At 37.7% G+C, this 24,401-nt stretch overlaps 1 protein-coding gene across 1 annotated transcript in view; it reads right to left on the reverse strand.

Annotated features, from left to right (window-relative positions):
* Positions 1 to 24,401, reverse strand: part of GMDS (GDP-mannose 4,6-dehydratase) — a 408,288-nt gene that overhangs the window by 346,223 nt on the left and 37,664 nt on the right. Inside the window, exon 2 of the mRNA XM_005481685.4 lies at positions 976 to 1,020. Within this exon, the coding sequence (XP_005481742.1) occupies positions 976 to 1,020 (45 nt within the window). The remainder of the gene's footprint in view (positions 1 to 975; positions 1,021 to 24,401) is intronic.

The raw sequence follows: 24,401 nt of genomic DNA on the forward strand, positions 1-24,401 counted from the left end.
GAGGCAAGATTAACCTGCTACAAAAGTATGGGAAGCACAAACTGGCTGAGAAGAGACTTTTCACTAAGCTATGAAGCAGTATTACAACAGAAGTAATAAAATTCAACATTAAAACAAGCATTAACTTTTACTAAACCCCCAAAAAAAAACACATTGTGGGGAGATTAATTTGACCACTCAATCTCCTTCCATTTTCATACATTTTAGAACCATCTTCCATTATCAAAAAGGCAAATATTCTTACATTTAAGCCCCCATCAGTTCAAACCCCTCAAATCAAACCATAACAATAGCAACAACATGATTGTTGCTTTGCTGGACCAGAAGAAATCTGATTTTTGCCAGGGAAAATTATGTTGCGAGAAGGAATTAGACTCCCATTATTTCAAGGAAAAAGAATGCAAAAAAATCACGTGCTGAGCAATAATTAATTAATCCAAGATAAAACATAGAAAATAACTGTACCAAAGTACAACTTGTTTGGGGTTTGTTATTTGGGTTTTGTTTTAGGGTTTGTTTTTTTCCTTTTTATACAGAGAAAGCAATATGCAAGGTTTTTATTGCTGAAATAAAACTGTCAAAAAAAGGGCCTTTACTGTGGAGAGAGAGGTGGGGAAAAAGAACAAGCAAGAGGTTCTTATTCCTTTATGTGGTACATTGCATCATAAATTATTCCCTAATTCCTTACAGTTTTGGCTCACACAGGTCACTGCTTATCTGAGCTGGCGGGAAACATGCAAACCAGCTATACCCCGAGGAGAAGAGGGAATCCACCAGTGGACATTAGATGATAAATAGTACAATAACCTGGCATGATTACAGGCCATGCTGCACATTCCTCTCTGGAGTTTTGATTTGTTATCTAGGACTGGAGTGGAAAACATACACAGGGAAGGACAGGAGCAGAGGAAGCGGGCTGGGGCTGCAGCATCCAAACGACTCCATCAGCCGGCAGCACGTCACCGAGTCACTCACCTCATAGCCTTTTTCCAGCAGGAACTCAGCCAAGTACGATCCATCCTGGGAAGAGCAAGATATAGGAAAATGTTAGAAACACAGTGAATAGGCCTGGGAGATTTGGACTGGTTAAGATCTCAAAAGAGGGAAGAAAAAAACTTGTAGTGAGTAGACTGGGTAACAAGCCTATACTTTGATTTCTCCAGATTCATACAGCGACCTAAAAATACCACAGTTTCTCTTTAGTTAATTTTAGACTATGAAGCAGTATATTTTAAGATGACTTACATACAAATGCTGGTTGAGAATTCCCATCTCTTGAATCTCTTCCCAAGTTCCATTATAAAGTGCCTGGGGACTATCTTTCTAAAATATCCTAACCACAGTCTTTGAATTTGAACTATTTTGGAGATAGGGAAGGAAAAACATGTAAAAAAATAGTACAAGCTTGGCATCCTCTAAAAACCAGCATGCCTCAGTAGCACCTTGTCACACTGGCATCTCCCTTGGCCAGGCACACCTTCTACAAGGTTTCTGAAGGCAGTAATAATTCTGCCTTGCGTGACCTACAGAGTTTTCAAAAACATCCCTAGCACACCTTATATTTAAACTACACGATAAAAGTAATTTTCAGATCTTAAATATATATCATTGAAGGTTGAGAATTTGGAAATTTGGGTCATTTAATTTCAGAGATCTTTCTTCTTTTTTTTTCTCCTGTAAAATCCTTGTCAAACTTAAATTATTAAGCTCCTCAAAAGCTAATACTTCAAAACATGTGTTGGCACACATTTTCCTGAAATAAGAGGATTCTGGCAAATGAATATTGCCAGAATTACCAAAACCAGTAAGTTCATAACACCTCTATAAATGTGTAAATACCATCACATACTCAGCAAAGTTTACCCCTCCAAAAGAGCTCTCACTAACCAATTCAATGATTATCCATGCCCAAAGCCTGCACCTTCACTCACTTCTTGAATTGCTTGTTCCTTCAATATGTGAATGTATTCCACCAGACGCAAATGACTTGCTACAAAAAGACCATAAAAACAATGAGATGCCACTATGCTTACAGATTTAAACTCTGTTATGTGGATCTGCTCTGTCATAATCATGGCCAGAGACGTTTAAGAGCAAAACTAAACAGACAACATTTCTTTCTGATCATCACTTAAAAGCATGTTGCTCCAGAGAAAAACTTCCTTTTTACCTCATATTAAAATATTTTTTGGCTCAGAGAGCCTAAGAAGAATAACACACTAAAGTAAGAAATTATAGATGCACTAAGAGGCCCTACAGGAGCAGGACTGCCAAGGGAAATTGCTTGCTGCATTGACGGCAAAATCTTAGGTATGCAAAATGGCACAGTACAGTGCACAAGGGGCACATTGCTCTATGTTAAAAAGTCCAGCATTAGAAAAGGAATTACTTCATGGTATAAATGCTTCATAAAGTCTCACACAATGTAAAAGACCCTGAAACCAAGAAAGTTTCAGCTTCCACGCTACATGTACACATATGTGCTCAGATCTTCACAGGGCTAGAGCCTTGTAATAGCAGTCTATGACACCAGTTAATCAGGAAAATAACCACATGTGCCATAGCTTCACTGGAAGAATATGTACATCAAATTATAAGAACAAGGTCCTGAATGGAGAAATTCAAAGAATATTTGATGGAAAATCTGGAAAAGTGTAAGTGTAAAGGGGGAGATGACAGCTACTTTTAATGCTTTTGTCATCTTTTTCATTAGCTCCAGGATTTAGCAGAGAGGGTAAAACTTCCAAACTCTCCTTAGTTGCTCAGTCCACTACAACATAAAACTATTATTAAATTAAAAAAAAGGAGGTGAAAGTGGGAGACCCAGAGAGTGCAAAGGAGAGGAAAAAGAAAGGCTGTGATTACTTAGGAAGTTGATGGGAAACAGACTTAACTAGGATTGAACCCTGTCAATAAGGTCTTGTTCTTCTCACCCAGGCCATTGCTCAAAGTTTCCAGTCACCCTGGAACATTTTGAACCAGCAGTGGCACTTGCTTCCTCTGCGCTTCCTTTCCAGGTCTATCAAGTGATAGGGCAGGGCTTCACAATGAGTGGGAAACAGGCAGCAAGTGTGAAAGCTCCTGCTTTCTGGCTCTGGCACAGCGCAGCTGATTCGGTGTCTGGTAATCGCGCAGATCCGCGCTGTCCTGCGCTGCGATACCGTATCGCACACAGCCCCAGGGGTCACGGCCCCCTTCCTTCTCTGCTCACTACAGCAGCCTGCCAGTGGGAATGGCAATCACAACAGCCATCAAAGCCTCAAAGAGCTTGCAGCTGGTAAGGACAGCACAGTTTCCATCTTCTCCTAATGAGGTCAGGGAGTAAATAATAATAAGTAAGGTTTGTAAAGTGATTTAAACCTTTAGCCATAGGAGAAGACACATATATTACACATATAAATTCTATTATCAAAGCTACTGATTTACATTTATACTGCAAAGTCTTGAAGATACAAGAATCCCTGTAAAGGGATTAGAAAAGGGATAATAAAGGAACTAGGCATTAAATTATTATATAATATAGGTGCTATTATATTTCATTTGAGAGCTTAGTTTTGCTATTGTAAAGTATCCAGCTAATGATGTTCAGTTTATAACAAATCAACAAAATATCAGAAGACAGAAGCAGATCTCTGTCTGTGGACAAACAGTATTGAAACAAAGTTTCCTACAGGCTGCCTTTAAGTAGGATTACAATGAGGCCTGGCTCCTCACAGATATGTCAGAACAGCTTGAACAATCAAAACAGTTTAACAAGACTGACTAAATAAACCACCTCAGCTAAAACAGTTCCTCATCAGCACACTCTGGCACTTGAATTTCTGCGCAGTCTTCAGCCAAATACTAGTTTGAAAGCTCATACAAGGAATGATACTTCAGCTGGCTTCCAAGACACAGCAGCAGGTTTCCAACTGCAGTTGCCTTACAACATGTCTGTAAAATTCCCAGACAAAAGAAAACAGCCATATAAACTAGCATGAGACAAGTTTAGGATGCAATATTTTATATTTAATACAGTAGTTAATGTCAAAAACTTCAATAAGCTTTGACACACTATCAAAGAAAAACTTCCAACATGGTGAAGAAATTGAGACAAATGAGTTAGACAGTGCTTTGCCAAAATCATCTAGTATAAAAACAGTATCAAGTTTGACTTGATCCATGAGCAAATAACAGGATAATTTATACAGAAAACTGAAAACAAGTGTAACTCAATATCCTGTTTAGCAATCCAACCTCCTTTATTTTGCACTGTTTTACACAGTCAAGTTCCATTTGCCATGAACTAATTTAGGATTTATATTGACACATCCAGGGAAGGCTGTAGAAGCACCCTGACATGCAGGCCATCTTCATCCTCTTTCTTTGATTTGGCACCTCCAACACCCTTCCACAGAGCTCTTGGATTCAAGAATTAGATAATGCCTGAATGCCCGAGCATTCTTAATCCAGAAGTCTCCCTCTTCCCCACAGCCCCTCTCTGCTAACAAAGAGGAGTGGAAGTACTAGATGGATGAAGCAACAAGGGAAAAGAGGTCAAGGGAAAAAGATCATGAGGAGGAGGAGGAGGTATAGAGTTCTTTTATTACTACTCCTAGAGTTCCAGGACAAGCATACGGAGTGCTTTTTCAGAAGGAGGGAAAAGAATTGAAGACCTAACATAAATGATGCAAGAGTATTATGACCATACCATTGAGGAGAAAGGGCTCTCAGTTGTGGGGGAGAAATATAAACATTTGAAAAGAAACACCCCACAGTGTATCAAGTATTCATAATTCATTACACCTCTGAAAAAAAATGTGTAATGGTTTTCCACATACCACAGAAGAGATCAACTGTGCTTATACTTATAAAATTCAAAACTGATTGAGGCTAGTGCTGCGCCCTCAGGAATAACTACAAAGGTGAGTTTGTGGAAGTTCAAACTAAATGTCAATTATCAAGGCCATTTTTAGAAGTTCTCAATTCCTTTTGAGCTACAAACTACAGTTGTGCTCTGCTGAAGTTAAATTTTGGCAGGTTCAATTAATCTGTTTGGGGGAGAGTGCATGGAAAAAAGAGGCACGCTTTCATCCATAGGACATGGGTTGTTTCCTAAAAGCATCTCTCTGACACAACACAAGCAACAGTGCAGAGTGACCATTTTTATTTAGCCTTGTTGGAATGAATAATCTATCTCCCCATGAAAATCTACCAAAGCAGGGCCACTGGTGGCCTTGCACAATAAATTGTTGGTTCATCAACTTTTAAACTTTTGCACAGCTAGAAGCTAATGCTATTTCAGAGACTTATTGAGCTGGAGTATGGTGACAGATCCTTTGGAGCAGGAGATAGACACCATTCTAAAGCAACATCCAACTGATTTTAATAGCAGTCTGCAACAACTATTCATTTGTACATGGCACTCTAGAGCAGTCTTCCTTAAAAACAAAAAATCCATGAGAGTAATAAAGTGAAAAGTTATTTTTCTTGAAAAAATGCATACTTCTAATAACTTCCAGTGATTTATAGAGGAAATCAGTAATTTTTTGCAGATACTATAAAAAGAACAGTGCTACACTTTGTCTCAAATCTCCAAGGTGATAATAGAGGTAAAGCACTGAAGCATTCATAAAAAATTCCTCATACTGAAAACAGGAAGAACTATGAACTCTGAAGTATTTAACTGATTTATTAAAGCTGCCACCCTCTAAATGCAGTAGTTATTTTGCTATTTTGATTTGTATTCTGGCCAAGTAAGAATATAAAAACAAGTGTCCTTTTGGTCCTGCTGTCAAAAGAAAAAGTCAAAAGGCAGTAAATGTAAAAAAAATTATCTTTGTTTTAAAAGACTGTCCAATTAATCAAAGGGTTTTGTAATTCATTAACTGCAGTGCAACAAAATAAAATTAAGCAGGATGAAAAGTTAGCAACAAGGAAAGCATTTTACTTACACTACTCTTTTCCAATTAAGTTTTGTTTAAAGGCAAAAGAAAAGCAAAGTTGCATTGGAAAAATGAATCACTGTGTTATTTCCTAGTCTGAGCTCCATCTGACCTCACACACTATTCCACTGGTAAACTATTAAGTTATATTAAGAGCTGCAACTGCACTTACAGAAAAGACCAACATACTCTTCCTTTCTCCCTCCCTCCAATTCTCTTTATCTAAAACATTAGTTACATCATCAATATTTATAGCTATTCCACAGTAAGCCTCAACATAGACCGCTCATTTTGAGAGCAAGCTTTGCATCACTCTAAGGCTGACATGAACAGAATAAACCTCTGGAATTCAAGTTTGCTCCGTACCAACCAGTTTGGCTTAAATTAAGCCAACAACAGTAAGGTATGTTCAGCTAAATGGTGCTGATTTTTTCAAGTGTTGGTATTTAAATAAATAAATAAAACCTTTAGTCTAAACCAGTATGATATTCTACAATAATCAAACAGCTTCCACACAAATCTCCCCCCAACATCTCAGCTTGGGAAAAACAAATTACACCAACAAATGGAGTATATAGCGTTTTTTCCTGATTGCAGGAACCTGTGGCACATAGTGTGTTATGTCCAAGCACACCACAAATTTTTCAGTGATGACAGTCAGGCGCTTGAAAGCTTTTTAGAAAAAAAACTAAAAATCCCACCCCTAAACATTCAGGCATCAAAATACTCAAAATAACTGTTAGCTCTCAGACCTATCCAAAGAAACTATCATCAAAAAGATGAGTAGTCTCAGTAGACAGCCTTTTAAAGCTTTAAGAACTTATGAGCCACAAAACCTTAGTTTTTTCTTCAAATTGGAATGTCTAGTATTGTATACTTATCCATTAGTACACTTATATAAACAAAACAAGTTAGGAACTCTGAATTTGAAAGGAAACTAGCTTTACCTTTCTGTCTCACTACTGAAAGCACAGGGATTAGAAGATTGTGTCTATAAACATGGAAATACAAATCATATGGGCAACGCTCCAGATGAAAATTAGATCTTCTATGTAGGTAATGGGAAACCCACAATAATTTTTAAAGCCACAAGATTATTGTTTCACCCATCCCTATTTCCTCCTGGTTTCACAAAGGTCCTGGTTATCAGATGGTCTTTCACCTTTGCAAAAGAGCAAGAGCAGCTCCAATCAGCAGCAGCTATGAGCTTTTTGGACCTGCTTTATCCTTGAGTACCCAGACTAAGCCAACAGCCCCATTAAGTGACTCACAGTGACTCAGGGGGAAACCCCTCAATATGTAACAAATGCAAACTCACCTCAAACACTATCCAGTGGAGACCCAAACACACAAAACCTACTGCAGAGGGCAAAGAAACCAGGAAACCCAGGACTAACCTCGGCTATGCCCCCAAAAGAATAACTTAGGTATTAAAATTTCAAAATTCAGAATTGTCACAGTAAGAAATCCATAAAGCCCTGAAATTTTGGGTTCAGAATGAATTGTGTCTTTTATGTTTAAAGGAAATGAGTAATTCTGTGAAGTGACACCAGGAGGAAAAATATGACATCTTGGCATGCCACCTTTAACATCCTACAGTAGAAAACCAATAACAGCAGCAGTAACATGACTATCACTGTAATTTGGGGAGGGCACCTGAACTTATGACCACAGCTCAATACATATCCTACTAGAAATACTGGACTCATCTCACTCCAAGACAGAGCCACTTTTTTCTTTCTTTCTTTTTATCCTTCCTGCAGCAGCCTAATGCAGCAGCTGAGGTTAAAGCTGCTTTCAGCACTGTAGCACCAGCCTCTCAGGCTAATGGCTCAAGCAGGCTTTATCCACTCCTGCTCATCTCCTGAGGTTTTTACCTTAAGTTTAGCCCAAGATGTTTCCTAACAGAATACAAGGTCAGTTATTTGAGACAAAACAAAATAAACACCTCACTTGCTACCGTGTTTGCATGAAATCAAAGCCTAATAAAAAGGAAGTAAATGAGTGTAGATCAGGAAAAAGATTTTTAATTCATTCTTCTGTACTCAGCTTTACAGATGGATACTGTAATTTTATCTGAAATGTAGTTTATTTGCAAGAAAACACAAAACAAGAAATCATAATCCAGTTGGAGGAGAGGAGCAGTGCACAGTAACTCAACTCTTATTTTCTTAAAAGTTTCCATAGTAAGAAATTTGAAAATCCAGTCAGGAAGGCCTGTTTGTTATAACTTCAACAGCTCTCAGGCTTGCAATATTTGCTTGGATGGAAGAAAAGTGCTGATCCTGCAGTGATATGATCTGCAAATCATGGAAGAAAATACTCTGTTTCTGGACATTTCAAGTTCTGGGAGTAAACAGCTTGCCTTACAACTCGTCATAACTCTCTTTGGTATTGCCTCTCCCAGTCTGCATGGTCTGAGCTCAGTTTCTTTACTGTGCTGGAATCTTCTGAATAAATAATTTTTTTCAGTAACTTTGCTTATTTATGCAATTCTCACCTTTTTATTACCAGATTTCCAAACTTCCTAATTTTCAGCAGAGGTCTTTAAAAGATGGACTCTAATACTTTTCAGAGTTGTGGATTCAGAGTGGCCAAGAGACCAGACAGCCTAATTGTGGTCTTCAACACCCTGAGCTCTGGGCAGCTCAGATTTCTCTTTACACCAGTAAGGGATAAAATAAGAACCAAAAGAACCCAAAGAACAATCACAGAAATAAATTTCCTAATAGTTCTGCAATGGAATAGAAAAGGAAAAAATGTGATTGAAATTTCAAAACAAACAAACAAGAAAAACCCTACAGAAATGTCAAAGCTAGATTCTTCTGAAAAGAATAAATATTTGGAGCAAAATGTAACATATTCATTTACTGTCTTTACTTAACTATTTGTAACAACTATTTGTAACCTCTTTTCGGGAGAAATGGAAGAAACAGTAACAGGGGAGAAATTTAGCAGGAGAGCTCTTAAGAGTTGTTCCCCAGAGCTTACTGTACTCACATGCACTTCTTCCTCACAAAAAAGAATGTTATACATTTTGAGTCCTCCCTATAAAAATCCATGCTTCAGTTCATTGGAGGGGAAAAAAAGGGAAAAATTTAAAATTATAACACTCTTAAGACAACAAGTTCTTCTTATGCTGTCCAAAACATTGTTCTACCAAAAAAACAAATGTAGAAAAAATAATTAGGAAGTCAAAGACACAAGTAAAATCTACAAAGATTTGAATACTTTTTTTTTCCAAAGGTAACGCTTGCCAGAATTCCATGTTTTGCAAAATCTTTTTATTATGCCAAAGAGCAGTTTCATATTTGTTGGATATTTTTAAGCAAGAGTAAATATGCTTCTAAGGTTTTGGGCTTTTTACAGTTTAGGATTTACTCAGGTTTTAGGGTTTTGTGCATGTTCTATACTACAACTGCAAATAAACATTAACTCTGTAGTAAACATCATTGAACGAGCACATGTATTTATTCAGACAGTGCCTGCCTTCCTCTCTAAGCAAAGACAACTCTTAGTGAAGATGCTTAACTGTGTAAAAGCTGCACTCATGTTCAAAACACTGAAATATAAATTGACTGAAATTAGACATTAGACTCAATACCTCTGTTCCATGAGGCTGCTCTTGCTAATCAAGGGCTCTGATGCCACATGGACTGAGCTTCCTGGTGGCCAGAAGCCAAGCAGGATAAGGATTATCTGGGCGATAGCGAAAGGATGCAGTGTTTTTTCAGAGAAGGTTGCAGAAGGTCGTCCTTATATTTACAGATACCATACAATGCCTTTTGTACCCAACTTCACAGCTTTCCCTTGTCAGCTTCAAAAGGGGGAAAAAAACCCACCCAGTTTCATTAATTGCCAAGGTTTTTGTCTAAGGCAACTAGAAAAGGAAAGTGAGCAATCGCATTTGCTTATCCCATCTGTCAGGAGCAGGATTTGGAATATACAACTACCATGAAACCACCAGCAAAATACCAATTTCTTCAATTTAATAGAGTACTAAAAATCACCTGCAGACTGAGTTAGCAAAAATCCTTTGCATCATCTTCAAGTGCAGTTATCAAAAGAATTCTTTCATTAAGGTAGTTTTCATGAACAGCTTCCTAGTTAACGTAAGGACAAAGCAAGATCAAGGTAAAGCAACTCTTCAAAGAGTTTAAACATTTCCACATTTTTAAAAATAGTTTAAATATTTCCACATCAGTCTTGTTCCAATGAATTAGGCAGTTTTGCACAGATCTCTGAAAACAGAAAAACTATTTAAAACTTTCATTAAGTAGCTTTCAAGAAACATCGAAACATTATTTTCAAGACCTTGACACAAACAAGCTTTTTTCATTTACTATTGCACAAAAACCTAGTTAAATTTAACTATCTTTGCAGACTGTGGAGAAGTGGAGTACATGGGACACATTTAATCATTTTTGTCTGTATTCATAGTGATTTCCTCTAATCTCAAGATTTCTTTGCAGTTCATTTGAATGTCTTTGCACCCTAGGAACTACAGGAAATTCTACGGAAACCTCCCTGTCTCACTAACTTTGTAAACTGCTCCGTTACATTTACTCCTACCAAAAGCCAAACACCACAGGATCACAGTGTTACTTCTTTGAAACTCATAAATTCTTTAATTGCCAAGGGACATAAGGGTACGCTTTAACTGAACAAACACAGCAGGTTTTGCAAAAAAGGCCAATGTGAAGAAAACAGTATCTACTTTTTTTATTACAAAGCCACTACCACTTAAAAATGGCAACACCCTATCTTTTTTAAGAAACACTTAAAATTTCCATACCAGGAACAGCAAGAGAACTCTTGATTTTGCTAAAAATGGAGTGTAAACATGACATCAAAGTGTAAGGGGGCCTCATTTTCAGAAACACAGGGAGCCAAAAGAGCCCATTTCTTTGAAGAACATACTAGGAGAAGAATATCAGATATATATACACAATCAATTTTCCTACCATTAAGTACACAGGTCCTTTTAATGCTGTTAAGAACTGCAGACCAATACCACGATACAGCTATTTGGAATAGTCTTGAGGTTTTGCATTTGCATCTACCACCTGTTTTTTGCCTGAGCTGAGGCAGCACCTCCATCAAATACGGACAACAAATAGCACCTGATACCATATGAATCTTCTTACATGCTTATCACTGAATCACTACAATATACTCCAAGTCAACACAAAAAGAAGCTTCCACACTGGATTACATCATACATACATTTGAGCAGTGGTTAAGGAGTTCTGCAACCCCTCATCAAGTAAGCTACTCTGCATCAAACCATCTGTCTTGTTCCTCTGCCTCACTCCAAGAGAAGGGGCATCATCTAGTTCCCTCACATTCTTCCCCTTAAGGGTTTTCTGCTATTTGGAAAGCTTGAAGAGGCGCCATGACAGGACTCTTGTTACCTGATCTTACAACTTGTGCCCTGACCAAACTATAAAGTACAAGGTACCCTTTAAATGAGCATCCTTACTCGCCAGCAGCGGAATGCAAATATTTGGCGCATCAGAAAATACACTGAACAAGGCCTCAAAAGTATAACTGAATGCTTTTGTATGAGTGAACATGTTGGCAAGCAGTAGATGCATACAACCAAACAGCTTAACTACTCCATCCTCACAGAAAGCTGCCCAGATGACACAGCACCAGGAGGCACCTTGGAGGAAGCTATGTGACTTACTGCCACCCACAAAGAAGTCTACAACAAAGTGCTTTGAGATAATGGCAAACCCACTCCCCCTGGATGGTCTAAGGCATCACAGGCACATCCCTTCTCTCCCTGTCTCCCAGAGGTCAGTCGTGCTGGCTGACACGCAGCACTGTGTCCCATTCACTCAGAGCTGTGATCAATGCAGTAGAAATGTGTGCCATCTGCTCCCTACAGACCATCCATGGGCACAGGCGCTCTTCCAGCCACACACACATTGCTCTCATGGCAGACAGCCAAACAAAAACTGTGGCTTCATGTTTACACATCTTGTTTGTCAATATTGCTTTGCTCCCCCAAGAACCTGGCAAACCAACAGGCTAAAAGGATGCTTGCTAGTGCAAAGCTGCTCCTTTAAGCAGGATACCTACTCATTGTAATTCAAACATTCCACATGTATCTGGATGATCTGTGAGGGAAACAAACTTTTCTAGATATTCTAGAAAGTTTGCTTGTTTCTAAACCATACAACAGTTTTAGACGCATGTGGAGAGCATTCCATTTTTCCCCCCGGATATTTGTTTTACTCAAGACAAAGGTTTACATGAAGGAATGTTCAACTTCAAAGAAAACACTTCCGAGTTTTCTCACGTACTTCTGTAGGACAACCTCAAACTGGCATTCAGCCATCAAGTGACTAAAGTTTGCATCAGAAGGTGAACAGCAGGAGTCCTAGGGAGGGAGTGGATAGAGAGGTGCTCATCCTACTGACGTGTAACAAAAATTTCTCCAAAATTTCTGGGATGAGACCAGCAAAGACTGAGCTTGTTACCCTCCAGGTGGCATGCAGGAAAGGCAAAATTCTCAGTTGTAGTGAAAGTTGTTCTGCTGATCTATTCTGATAATGAATGCTATGTCTTCCCAAAACTCTTTTCAAAACTATTTCCCCAAAGATGCAGGTGCCAGATAGCTATTTACCTATTTTTAATGAATTTCATACTACAAGAATGCCAAGCCTTTCTTTTCCTCTCCATGCATTCATTCTAACATACATATGGTACATTGAAGATGACCATATCTCATCAAGTAAAGAGTATTTTATGTCATCTTGCTAAAAACAGTCTTCTTAGTATTTTTTTAGATAAAAGCACTAGCCAGGATCACCACTAGCTCTTGAACAGCATCTAGCTGTTGAACAGAATAATTTGAGTGCAAACATTTCATGTGTGAACTCAAATGCCTTTCAGACCTATGACAATTCAGTTTTCCTTTAAGGACACATGGAAATATGTGTGTGATCCCACTGGATCACCCCATGCCTTCAATGGCTTAATTGTTCTATGCTTCACTGATGTAGAAGCACAATGATTGTATAGTATCATGCTGCTTCCTTCCTCCTTTTGGGGAAGCTAGTGGTTTGTAAACACTCACTTCAATTATATTTAAATTTTCACATCAAACTGGGAGAAGTTCACCAGGTTGAAGTTCCATGATCCTAATGACATTCTGTAGAAGGTGGCCAGGAACACAGAGACTGGCTCTCCCAGATGTCCACAGGAAAAACAAACAGAACATCAGTGTTTTATGCATTCTATTTTACAATCTTCTCCATCTCCATGTATTTGTGCTTTCCTAAAGTCATAGAAGTTAACAACAGGGCTAAGAGCATCTCTATGAGGCAGTTCTTTACTTTGCCTATGTCTATTCACAGCTTGAGGAAAATCCTAATAAAAATGCATCCTGCAATATAACTATTTAGACTAGTACTTCAAGACACTGAAAGAAATTGTATTTCCCTATAATGCATAGCAAGACTGAATAAAACAAATTGTTCTTCCTGATGCCATGAAGTTAAAGTGCAAATTTCAAAGTAGATTCCACAAGTGTTGTGTCATTCTCCTGTAAAGGACTAAAACTCTAAAAATGCCATGTACCAAGAGGTAGAGGTTTAGTTGCACTGTCCCTCCTAGTTTAAAGCATGCAAAGAACAGTCCTTTGGGGCCTTAACTTTTGCTTCTGGCATAATTTTTGTTTGATCTCACTCAATCTACTTGAACTTGGCTTGAAATCTTTTTTGCCAAAGCATAAGATGAATGATTATGCATAATGTTGCTTATAAAACACTATAGCAACATATCCAAACAGTCCTGAAAACAGATATCAGGCATGAAAACTGACTAAAACACAGATATAAGCACAAGTCCCAGCAGAAATTCTTCAACAAACTTACCCTATTGTGAGAAGGAGGAAAATTGGAAAGGGTTTTTAACTGCAGAAATATTGGTAAATGAAATATTCAAATACGGTTTTACAGAACAAGAGTGAACATACTGATGTTAAGATTACTGGAAACTGTGTGGTGGTTGCACCAACACATTCTGAATTGAAAAGATTTGCTGAAATCCTTAAGAAAAGCTTGACTGAAAGATGGAGAAGCTATTAAGGCAACAGCAGCCTCTATCAGGTCTACTGATCATGGATCATTCAGTTAACTGATCATTGACATTGTTTTGTGGAACCATTTCCAACCAGTTCATCATTTTAATGGATGACTTTTTACTGATATCAATAGCACTTTATAGAGAGAGATGGAAACAAAGACAGACCTTATGGGATAACCAACTCAGGGAACAGTACTGTCGTAGCTGAAAGGCTCAGAAAGAAACCTTCAGTTTCCCCGTCAGCAATCATCAAGTACATTGTGGAACAGCTGGCAAGACATTCTATTGCATCTCATCACTTCTTTTTCTGGCCTTCTCCTTTATAAAATTATTTCCTCTTGATATCACCAGGCACACAAAAACTAGGCTAAAAAATTAAGCTTGCTGTCTAACGCAATCTTCCCTGCTTCTTTTCTCCATCTGGAGGTCAAGCCAATAAAGGAATATTGCAACATTTTTGAGGGTTTTCATCATTATTTCTTAAGAAAAGAAAGTTCTTTTTAACTCTCATTCGAGCAACTTTCCCATGAATTGAAAATACTTAAAAAAATAAGGCAGATAGAATTTATATATCTCTGTAGCTATATCTGTTATGGTGAACTACATTTCTTATGCCAGTAAAAATAAATTTGTTATGGACCCTGCTTATCACACATAGAAAGACTGCAAGTTTTGAGTAATAGGTGACAAGCAACAGAGAGAAATACAAGTATGCCAGACACTGAACAGGAATGTCTTATTCTTAGAATTATTTTAATTCTTCAAGCTTCAGAGTGTTATATTTTGTGTGGAGAGAAAGAATGGGGAAATACTTCACAGTGGATCATCAGGAGTATAAAGGTTATGGTATCCACTATTCAGTTTAATTTTACTTCACATACATTGCACAAAAGGAAGGGGAACTATGTTTTGTTTTTTAAAAACATACAAAAAGGCTTTTATGCCCAAACCTCATGAACAGCTATGAGCTACACAGTATAATACAATATAATAACTACAGATACAATCTTTCAGACTGAAGTAATTTTTTAATGCTCACCAGCAATAATAGCTATCATAAGGACAGTACTAAGTGCTTCCCCAGAAACATTTCAGTTCTGCATAATTAATATGTGTCTTTCCCCTTCTAGCTAAGAAAATGCAACCCTTCAGATTAGAGGAAGCTTTACGACTTAGTCACAGGAGGTTAAGAGTCCCAGCAAAAAAAATCCTTTCACATAAAGTAATCAAGTCTTTCTTTGATATTTTAAAGTATAATGTGATGCTAGCATAACACTGAATCCTTCAGTACCATGGTAAGTCAAATTACTTAGAGAGACAAAAAGGACCACCTCTGAAATAACCCAGAAGTAAAATATCATCACCCCAAGTGCACAGCCTTGGTTATTGTGGCCATCACTAAGATTCAGGGATGGAAGCACAGAGCGTTGCATATTTCTGCAGCAGGGACTGCAAGTACCTTCCTGCAAAGCTTTCACCAAGACACCTGAAGTCATTAGTCTGTTTTAAAAATTGAATAGACCTGACAAAAATTATCCCACATACCATGGAAACTAAGAAAGATTTAAGAACCAGTGTCAAACCATAGACACCACAAAACACTTCCCAGATAATCCACTGCATTAAAAAACAGGCGTTATCATTTTAAAGATGCATATGAAGGCAACGTTATTCCATTATAAAAGCAAGGAAACTTTCTACAAAATTCCAATTTAATCAGTCACCTTCACACTGTTCTACAGTTAATTCTCATCTTTATACTCAGGATTAATTAAATAATTCACCAACATGATGATTCATCTACAGGCAGTCATTCAGCTTCTCTTTCTTAACCCTACCTGAAGAGCATTTCTATGGTTGCTTGGGGGGTGTTAGTTTGCTTTGGTTTTTTGGTGTTTGCAATTTTTTTTAAGCTTCTTTCCTTAACCAGTGATAGACTGCAGGCTGGAAAAGGTACCACTACACCATGAGAAACAGCCATTTTTCACCAATGTGTCCCCAGAACAGAAAATGTTTGGCTAGAGCATTGATGTGACACTTTTGGTTTTGGCTCAATATAACAATCTTTCAGTCACTGTTTGAAATTACAGAGAAACAACTAGCAGGTCAAAGTTCAGCTGTAAATTAACACTCACTTTAATAAAAAATAACTTTAAAATAATGACATCAGCTAAGCCACTCTCTTGTAGACATCTTCTCCCACCTGCAAATATAAAATACACAACAGATGTTGGAGAAACCAGACTAACTCCCTCCTTCCCCACCACAAGTGAAATACTGAGATTCTACAGGAGAACTTACACACTGTCACTTTGCTGTAAACTGATTACACTCTTACCTTTTCTAAATATTTTTTCTGCTGGAATGTATATACATATAAAGAAATCAAACTTGCACAAAAAGCAGGTCTGGAAATGTTCATATGATTCTGTTCCAATTACAGTATGGAACAGGAAAACTAGAGAAGCAAAGGAGCTCTAACCTGGTGCAAAACCTTTTCACTAACTTGACAACAAGTCAAGGAAATAAATATACTTTACTGTTTCCAAAGACAACTGAACTTCCACAGTGTATAGCTGACAGCAATTAAAACCTGGGTGGATGTCTTGAGTTACAAACCAGTGAGAAGGAACCCACAGCTCCTTCTGGATGTTCCCAGCAAACAACTCATCAGCATTTAAAAGAAAGCCTTTTGTTGCCTCAATTCCTACAGAAGACTGAGGGACATGTCAACCTACCTGAACCCAGCCTGACAGCTGAGACTGGTCACTGACAGTAAACAGGTTTGGAATTTTGTTGCATAGGTTTTGTTTGCTTTTTTTAATTAAGAAAACCCAATGCAATACCATTGGCTTTTCAATTAAAATACCACATTGAGGACAATTCTTACTTCATAAAAATGAGGTGTTGGTAGAGTACATCAGCACAAAAAAAAAAGTCATTCTTGTTAATATTGTATCAGATTTGAATCACACTGAGTGCTTCGGGGAGTTTTGTTGCTAGCCCCCAAAGTCAAACAAGACTCTGTAGGATTTAAATCACAAAGGGAAAGGAAGAGTCAAAATTTGCACATCTTATGTCACTGACATATATAAGAGGAATGTGCTTACAGAAGTTTCTTCAAGTCTCAAAATCTTTGAATCTAAGACTTCAGGAATATAAATTCTAAAGACAACAAGTAATTTGTAAAAGACAGACAAATGCTGACAGGCTCTAAGTCACTAGTATATTCCTTTTCTCTGCAGGTTCTCTGGTTTCAAACATTGACCTCATAAACCAACAGGTAAATCACAAGTAAACCCTGTCATTTTCCCCAGTGTGTGGTCAAAACAAGTGTGCATGGTGCAGAAGAACACAGTTTGAAACAATTAATTCCAAAATAATCATCCTGAAAAAATGAATCAAGCAGATACCAAATCCAGTTCCAGCTACTCCTTTTTAACCCAAAGGTATCAGAAGTATCTGAATAACTTCTAGTTTTCCCTAGAAGAGGGGACAGCAATGGAGCAGGAAATCTCCACATTTCCACATTTCACTTCTAACCCAGTTCCCCAAGCTAGAAACTTCAGAAGAGATCTCTGTTCCCTTTCACAGGCAGGAGTGGTTTACTCGGGGTCAGCACCTCCCTGACCAGCCCATCACAGGCACTCTAGTCACAAAACCAGCAGCCACTTTAATCCCACAAAGCTTTCAGGCTTTGGAAAGGCAAAAAGCAGCATCAGGATGAAAGAGGTCTCCATCTATGGACTTCAGATAGCATCATTAGAGACTTCTGTATTTGGGCATTTAATTTCCAAGGAAAAGTCAAAGTTATAATGACAATGGCATTTATTCTCACTGTAAATAAGACTAAAGGTTAACACACAGAAGCTGCCAAGCACACCATCTCTTGGCAACAAGAGCTGGAAATCTGCAAGCTAGGGATGACAGGTCTTGATATTTTTCTCCTTTTTTTAGCATTCAATTTAGATTGCTGATTAGAATCACCAAAGCACGGCATCCTCTTTCACAACCTGTAAGAAAATTTACAGTTCTTTCAACCATCTGCACTGTCATCTTTATAATACAATCTGCATCTATAGTAATTAGTATTGTTAGTATAGACATCAATAAAACCTCAACTTTTAATGATTTTACTAGGCATATGTTCTAAAAGGTTTATCTGTTAGGCAAGATTTGCTTTATTTACGCAGTGTTTGAAAAAATAATGATTGATTTGACTTAGCCAAACACCAGTGCAGCATGCATAATGCTCTGATGGAGAAGCACTCGTGGCATATAAAACAAGTCCTCCTGAAGGAATTTATTATAATTTACCAACCTGCTTCTGGCCATTAAGAGTAGTCTATTGAACAAGATTTTGGGCTGTTGCATTCATTTAGCTAACACAAACACAGCAGGCCAGTCTATAAAGGAGATTCAGCTTCCATCCCAGAGGAAGTGGATCCCTCACTATTTTTTCCTCAGGCCTCCCCAAAATACCAAGGTTCACATACTTGAGCTGCTCACACAATCCAAATTTCTTTCTCCATATTGTTCTTCCCTTCCCTTCAGACAAAGCTTGTTATGTCTTAAAATACTAATGTTGAAAAAAGCTAATTAGCATAATTATTTATTAACCATTAGCAATTAATAGTATCTGTTTTACTCCAAGAAAGAGACTGTATAATTTTAGGCCTGCTGCCATGCAAAAGGTTTCACAAAACTGGTTGGGATTTCCCCCCCTCTTCTGAACTTGCTTCACAGCCAGCTTCAAAGCTTTTTTATCAAACCAAAACTTTCAGCACTTTTAAAGTTACTGAAATAAGCTGAATTATCCTGTGAAGAAGGCAAAATGAGAACCATTTTCTTCCATGAGTTTACTGTTGCACCACTTGAGAACATAAGCTTGCAAATCACTTCCATGTTGCTAATCCTAAATATTCTAACTATTCTATGAATGGTATACAGTGAATTTCCCCACTGGAATTGGAATAAAAAGAGAGGAGAAAAAAAAGTACAGCTCACATAGCAGCCATTGTTTGAATGTCAAAAGTGAAAGCCAGCACTGGCATAACTCAGTCTGCTAAACTACTAGTTTATCTTGATGAAATTTAGTTAAATCATCAGACTGCTTTGAAAGGGTGTGCTAAGAATATTAAAAACAAAAATATTCAGCAGCAGCTTCCAGCAAATAGCTTCCAGAAGACTAAATTCTGTAGACACAGCTTTAGATGCAAATTTAAATGCAGCTATGTCTTGCAAGGCCAAAAAAATACATTTAGTTAAGAAACTTAAGTCTTACTAAAGAAACATACATACCAAATTAATTTTTTTATCTCTACATAAAAGAACATGTTTGACAAAGGAAGGGATTGTTCCTGAAACTACTGATCCCATGTCTTGATAAAAGACTAATGTAAATATTACTAGTTAAGTTTTCACCAAGGTGGATATGCTAGAGAGAAGAAAGCACAACTTTCTTATAATGCAAAATAAAATTAATATACAATTATATAACAGTCTTCACAGAACAGTAATGTCAGAACTACAATTCTCAAACACATAAGCAGATGAATGTCATCTTTTAAATGTGTTTATATTCAACATGAAAGCTGAAACGCTTCACTTTTAAGCAACCAGAGGTTAAGTTACAAGGAAACACCAGGAACATATTCATATGCTCCAGAAGAAAAACAACCAATTCTTCAGTGACTTACAGCCACTAGTATCAGATTTGGTAGATCAGTACAAACTTTAAAAAGTGAGACAGCAAATAGTCAGAAAGATTGTCAGGTAAAAAGACTTCATAAATTCATCTATATTATTCTCAACCTTAATTACCAGGTTTGCAATAGTCACTGTATTTAAAAGCCCACTGCCAGTGTGTGCTTTACTGTAGCTTACATTTTTACCTCATCTTTTCAGGGGACAGTTTCCAGGGTGGCACACTGCAGGGTGATGAGAACTGGGCATGAGTCAGTTCAGGAGGAAGGGAAGGCTCAAACCCACCAGCAAAGAGGGAGCCCAAGTGGTGGTGGCTGGTGTTGTGACAGCAAGCAAATATTTTGCTTTTCCTTAGTGAATGAGGTGAGGTGGGGCGGGAAGGAACCAGACACATCTGTCAACTCAAACTAGAGAACAAGAACATTCTCCCCCAAGAACAGGTATTACACTAATAAAGTTGCAAAGTCTCCTCCAGCCCCAATACGCAAAGAGAACTGCCATGGTACAAACAGACATCTGAAAGTCTGAGCGGCCACTTGGCAGGGATGGAAGCAGCTGCGTTTATTCTGTGCTGTTGATTCTTTTCTGCAAGCCAAAATGCAAGTGAAGCTTCTTCTGAGGAGAGTTAAAACACATGCACTCACAGCACAAGAGCTGGCCCTTCCAAACTGCTTGTGTTGAGGCAGTCAGAGGGCATCCAGAGGAGCACCAGGAAACAGCCCACTTCACAATGGGAAAAATAAAGGGAAAAAAACTAAAAGGCAGAGGCTGGCCAACTGGGGCTAGAAACCAGCAAAAGATGGGTAGCAATTGCAACAAAATTTTGGGAGAAGACTCTCCTTAGAAATCTGGAATGTCAGTGAAGCCACCCTGAATTTTTGTCTCTAAACAGAAAGAACTCTAAAGCAGCTAAAACAATATTGCTACATGAAAAGAATGGGAGAAGCTGCGTATGTCACAGATTCAAGTTGTCTCAAGTTACATTATGAACACCAGCTCTGGAAAGACATGCAAAAATAGCTACCTTGAACCCTCTTTGCCTTTCATTTTTTCATGTCCTTAACTTGAATGTATTCCCCCAAATTCTTCCTGTGACAGTAAGACAAAGTTCTGACGTTGCTATGGCCATGTCTGACACTGTTGAATCAATAATCTTCCAGCTTATTCCAGAGAACACAGACCACATAAAACTTGTTAAAAAAAAAAAAAAATCTGCTTTGGTGTCCACTGACACAATTGCAAGGAAAACATCATCCTTATTTCCAAAGCATCCATCACTCACAGCTTCAGACAGCTACAAGTTTTATCTATAGCATCAAACTTCACCCAACATTACACTGTTCTCTTGAGTTGCAGTAGAAAAGAAAACCTTCCCCTATAGCTTTAGCTGAAGAAAAGTAGAGGACTATTATCCAGATCCCACAAGAGGAAGGTAATTACAAAACTTCTCTATTTGTAGCAAAGATTCTCCTTTCTTTCCACAAGCCTAAGTGTTCTTGACCACTTTACAGACACTCAAATTCCTATCCTTCCCTAGTCAAAATATGTTGTGTGAGTACAGGACACTTAAAATTCCAAATAGATATAAAAAACTGAACCCAGAACTATCCCTATATCTATCTACATATATATCTATATGAGAATTCCTTGTAGAAGAACAACTCAGAGCCAGATCAATCCATTTGATATTGTTTTGTGTTTCAACCATAGAAAAAAAGGCATCCTAAAAAAGTCCACATTTTAGGATAGACATACAAAAAAAAAAACCTCAAATCTGTAAAATGAAAATTCTCTTTTTACTTAAAGTCAGTCAAGTAGGATTACAGGTTTTAAGGTAAAGTGTCAAAGATGTAGCATTTCCCGTTTATTACTCCCAAACCAGGTTAGACTATTTACCCTCTCTTCCCACAATGAAACAGCACAAACACCAAGAATCTGTTCTCTAAGATGTGTGGTACTTGTGACTACAGTGTCACAGGCAAAATGTGTCAGGAGCCCAGGTAACATTTAAGGCCTGACTCAAAGCTTAATAAAATTGGTGACCACAGAGTATGGAGAAAAATGGATAAAGTTACTTTAAACATTTCATTAAAACAAAAAACCAAACAAACCCAAAACCAAAGCAAACCACAACACAAGACAACAATAAGCAATACACTCCTGTCAAACCTGAAGCTTGCTTGCATCTGTTCTTGGCACAGAAATCTGTACTTTACATATATTTTAATTTTCTTGGGTACTTACAACCATGAATAGGAAAGCAAAACATTTTTTTTTTTTAGGGTTAACACATTTACAGCATCATTATTTTGAAAAAGCAAAGTATCTTCTGTATTTTAAACACACAAAATAAAAGAGCACAAGTTCAGAGTGCTACCCATCTAGCTAGGAAAAGATGATACAACACAACATAACTCTACCATATCAGATAGTACACCATCAATATTTATTAACTGATAAATACTTCCCAGGAAACATGGAAACAAGCAAGTTTGGAGAGAGACCTTGTACTCCAGCAAGATGATTACAGGCCTCAATTATTTGACTATAAACATATGATAGTGATGATACAAGTTTATATTGTACAAAACAGAAGCAACACATGTTAGTCAGCCAGGTTTTCCTACCAGGGCTCTAATGTTAACCTGCTTATCTAAAATGAGGAACACCTTTACCATTAAATAAACAGTGACTGTTTCCTTGTAGGAGGGGAAGGGGAATCCCCATTCCCTCCCACACTCCAGCTTTTCCTACAGCATCCTTTCAAGTCTCATAATTTTAATACTGGCTCTTTTAAATGCCAGTTTTTCCTTTCTGTTTTTGCCAAAAGACTTGTTTTCCTTTAGCAGACAGAGTAGAGGCTGGAAAATATTCCTTCCTACATAGTTGCAAAAGAACACACCACACTTACATGAGATTCAAATCTATCAAAACTTTTAGATACAAAAAAAAGTCAGATTTAACAGAAAATAAGCTAAAACCTAAAATAAGAAAATTTCAGTTTTAGAAGAAAGTAGATTCCAATCATTTCTGTCACCTTTCTTGGTCTTCAATTTAAGGAGGAAAAAAAAAAAGTGATTTCACCAGAGGCAAAACATTTCAGGTTTCCATAACAAGGCAGGAAGGTATGATTAAGCAGTTGCCTGTGCATGAGATGCATTTTTTTTTTCTCTTACCAAACAGAGAAAGAAAAAGGCAATTATAACACAGAACTCAAGTATAAGGCTCTGTGGTTGAGAAAAAAATGAAGTAATTTTAAAACGTTTGCCAGATGTCTTCAAGCATTTCCTTTCTCATTCCAGGAGTTGGCATACAAACTAGGCACACCTTATAAACCCCACCACCTCCTGGCCCTAATACATTCCAGTTTTAGCTTCATTAAAAAAAGTTAAATAGTGTGTGTATAAATATATGCTCAAACATTTACACACTTACATATCTTATCGCAAAGAAGATTGATAGCAGTACTAAAAATAGATGCACACCCTGCTTAAATGTGAGAATAAAAGCATGTTTTCATTTGCAATTAAAGCACAATGAATAAAGGCACTGAAGGAGATCAACACTGTATTCACAGATTCAGGGCATTCCTCCGTAAATGGCACAAAAATCTCCAGTCATTATTTGTTCTTGGTGTACAAACTTATTTCCCATCAGTTGTGGTGGGCTGCTGCCACCACTACAATATTGCCTTTTACCTGAAGATACCAGTGGCCTTCAGAAATATATTCTGGCATGCTTACAAGTCAGTAATTTTTAAACTATTTGTTGTTTGAACCTTTAGGTTCTCATTCTGTGACTATTTCTATGAAAAACTAATTCACTGAAAGCAAGTAAGCCTCCTTATTGGTTCCAAAATCTTCAAGCAATAGTTAAGGAATATATTGATATACTGCCAACCCAGAAACTGAAGTGACACATTAACATCATTAATGTTTTCATCCAATCCTGTAATGAATTTCAAGTAGTCTGACCAACAGGAGTCTGTTCAAGGATGATAAAAAGAGACCACAGTGCCTGCTATTCAAGAAGAGGATAAAAAATGGAGGGAATGAAGTAGAAGGATCAATTTTTCACTTATATTACATGTAGTAAAGCAGTATTACAGTCTGTTGTTATGTATTATAATAGGAAGAAATAAATATTTGTCACCTTGTTGGATGTGTAAGCACTATCAATGTCAAGCAATTTTCAGCTGAAGAGACTTCATCTGGGAAGGGTGGGGAAGGAAATGCTTTCTTCCATATCAGACTCAGAAATAGAACTATTTACCATTCATATGCTTCAGCTGAAGCTCCTTGCCCAGTTTGTAAACTTATACTGAGAGTCACCTTCCCTGTTATAGTCTCTATTTTGCCCTTGCCTGGGCAAATAACACTAAACCCATTCATCTGTGGGACAAACATGGTTACACTGGGGCAAGTAGGAGACTTGACACTCCTTGCATGCATCCTGAGCAGGCATCTAAAATAGCTTTAACAGTCCCACCACTACCTTCATTACAGGCTTGGGTTGTCTAGAACTGGCCACGTCAGAGAAGGAAGAGCTGTGGTTTAGTCTAGACACAGAATTTCCCCTTTCCTTTACCATGGTCCTGCTTCCAGCAAAGATCCTTCAGTCAGGAGATTAAAAAAAGCACATTGCTTTGAAAGAAAAAAAAAACCTGCTAGTTCA

Source organism: Zonotrichia albicollis, chromosome 1 (assembly GCF_047830755.1).
Source record: "Zonotrichia albicollis isolate bZonAlb1 chromosome 1, bZonAlb1.hap1, whole genome shotgun sequence".
Taxonomy (NCBI): domain Eukaryota; kingdom Metazoa; phylum Chordata; class Aves; order Passeriformes; family Passerellidae; genus Zonotrichia; species Zonotrichia albicollis.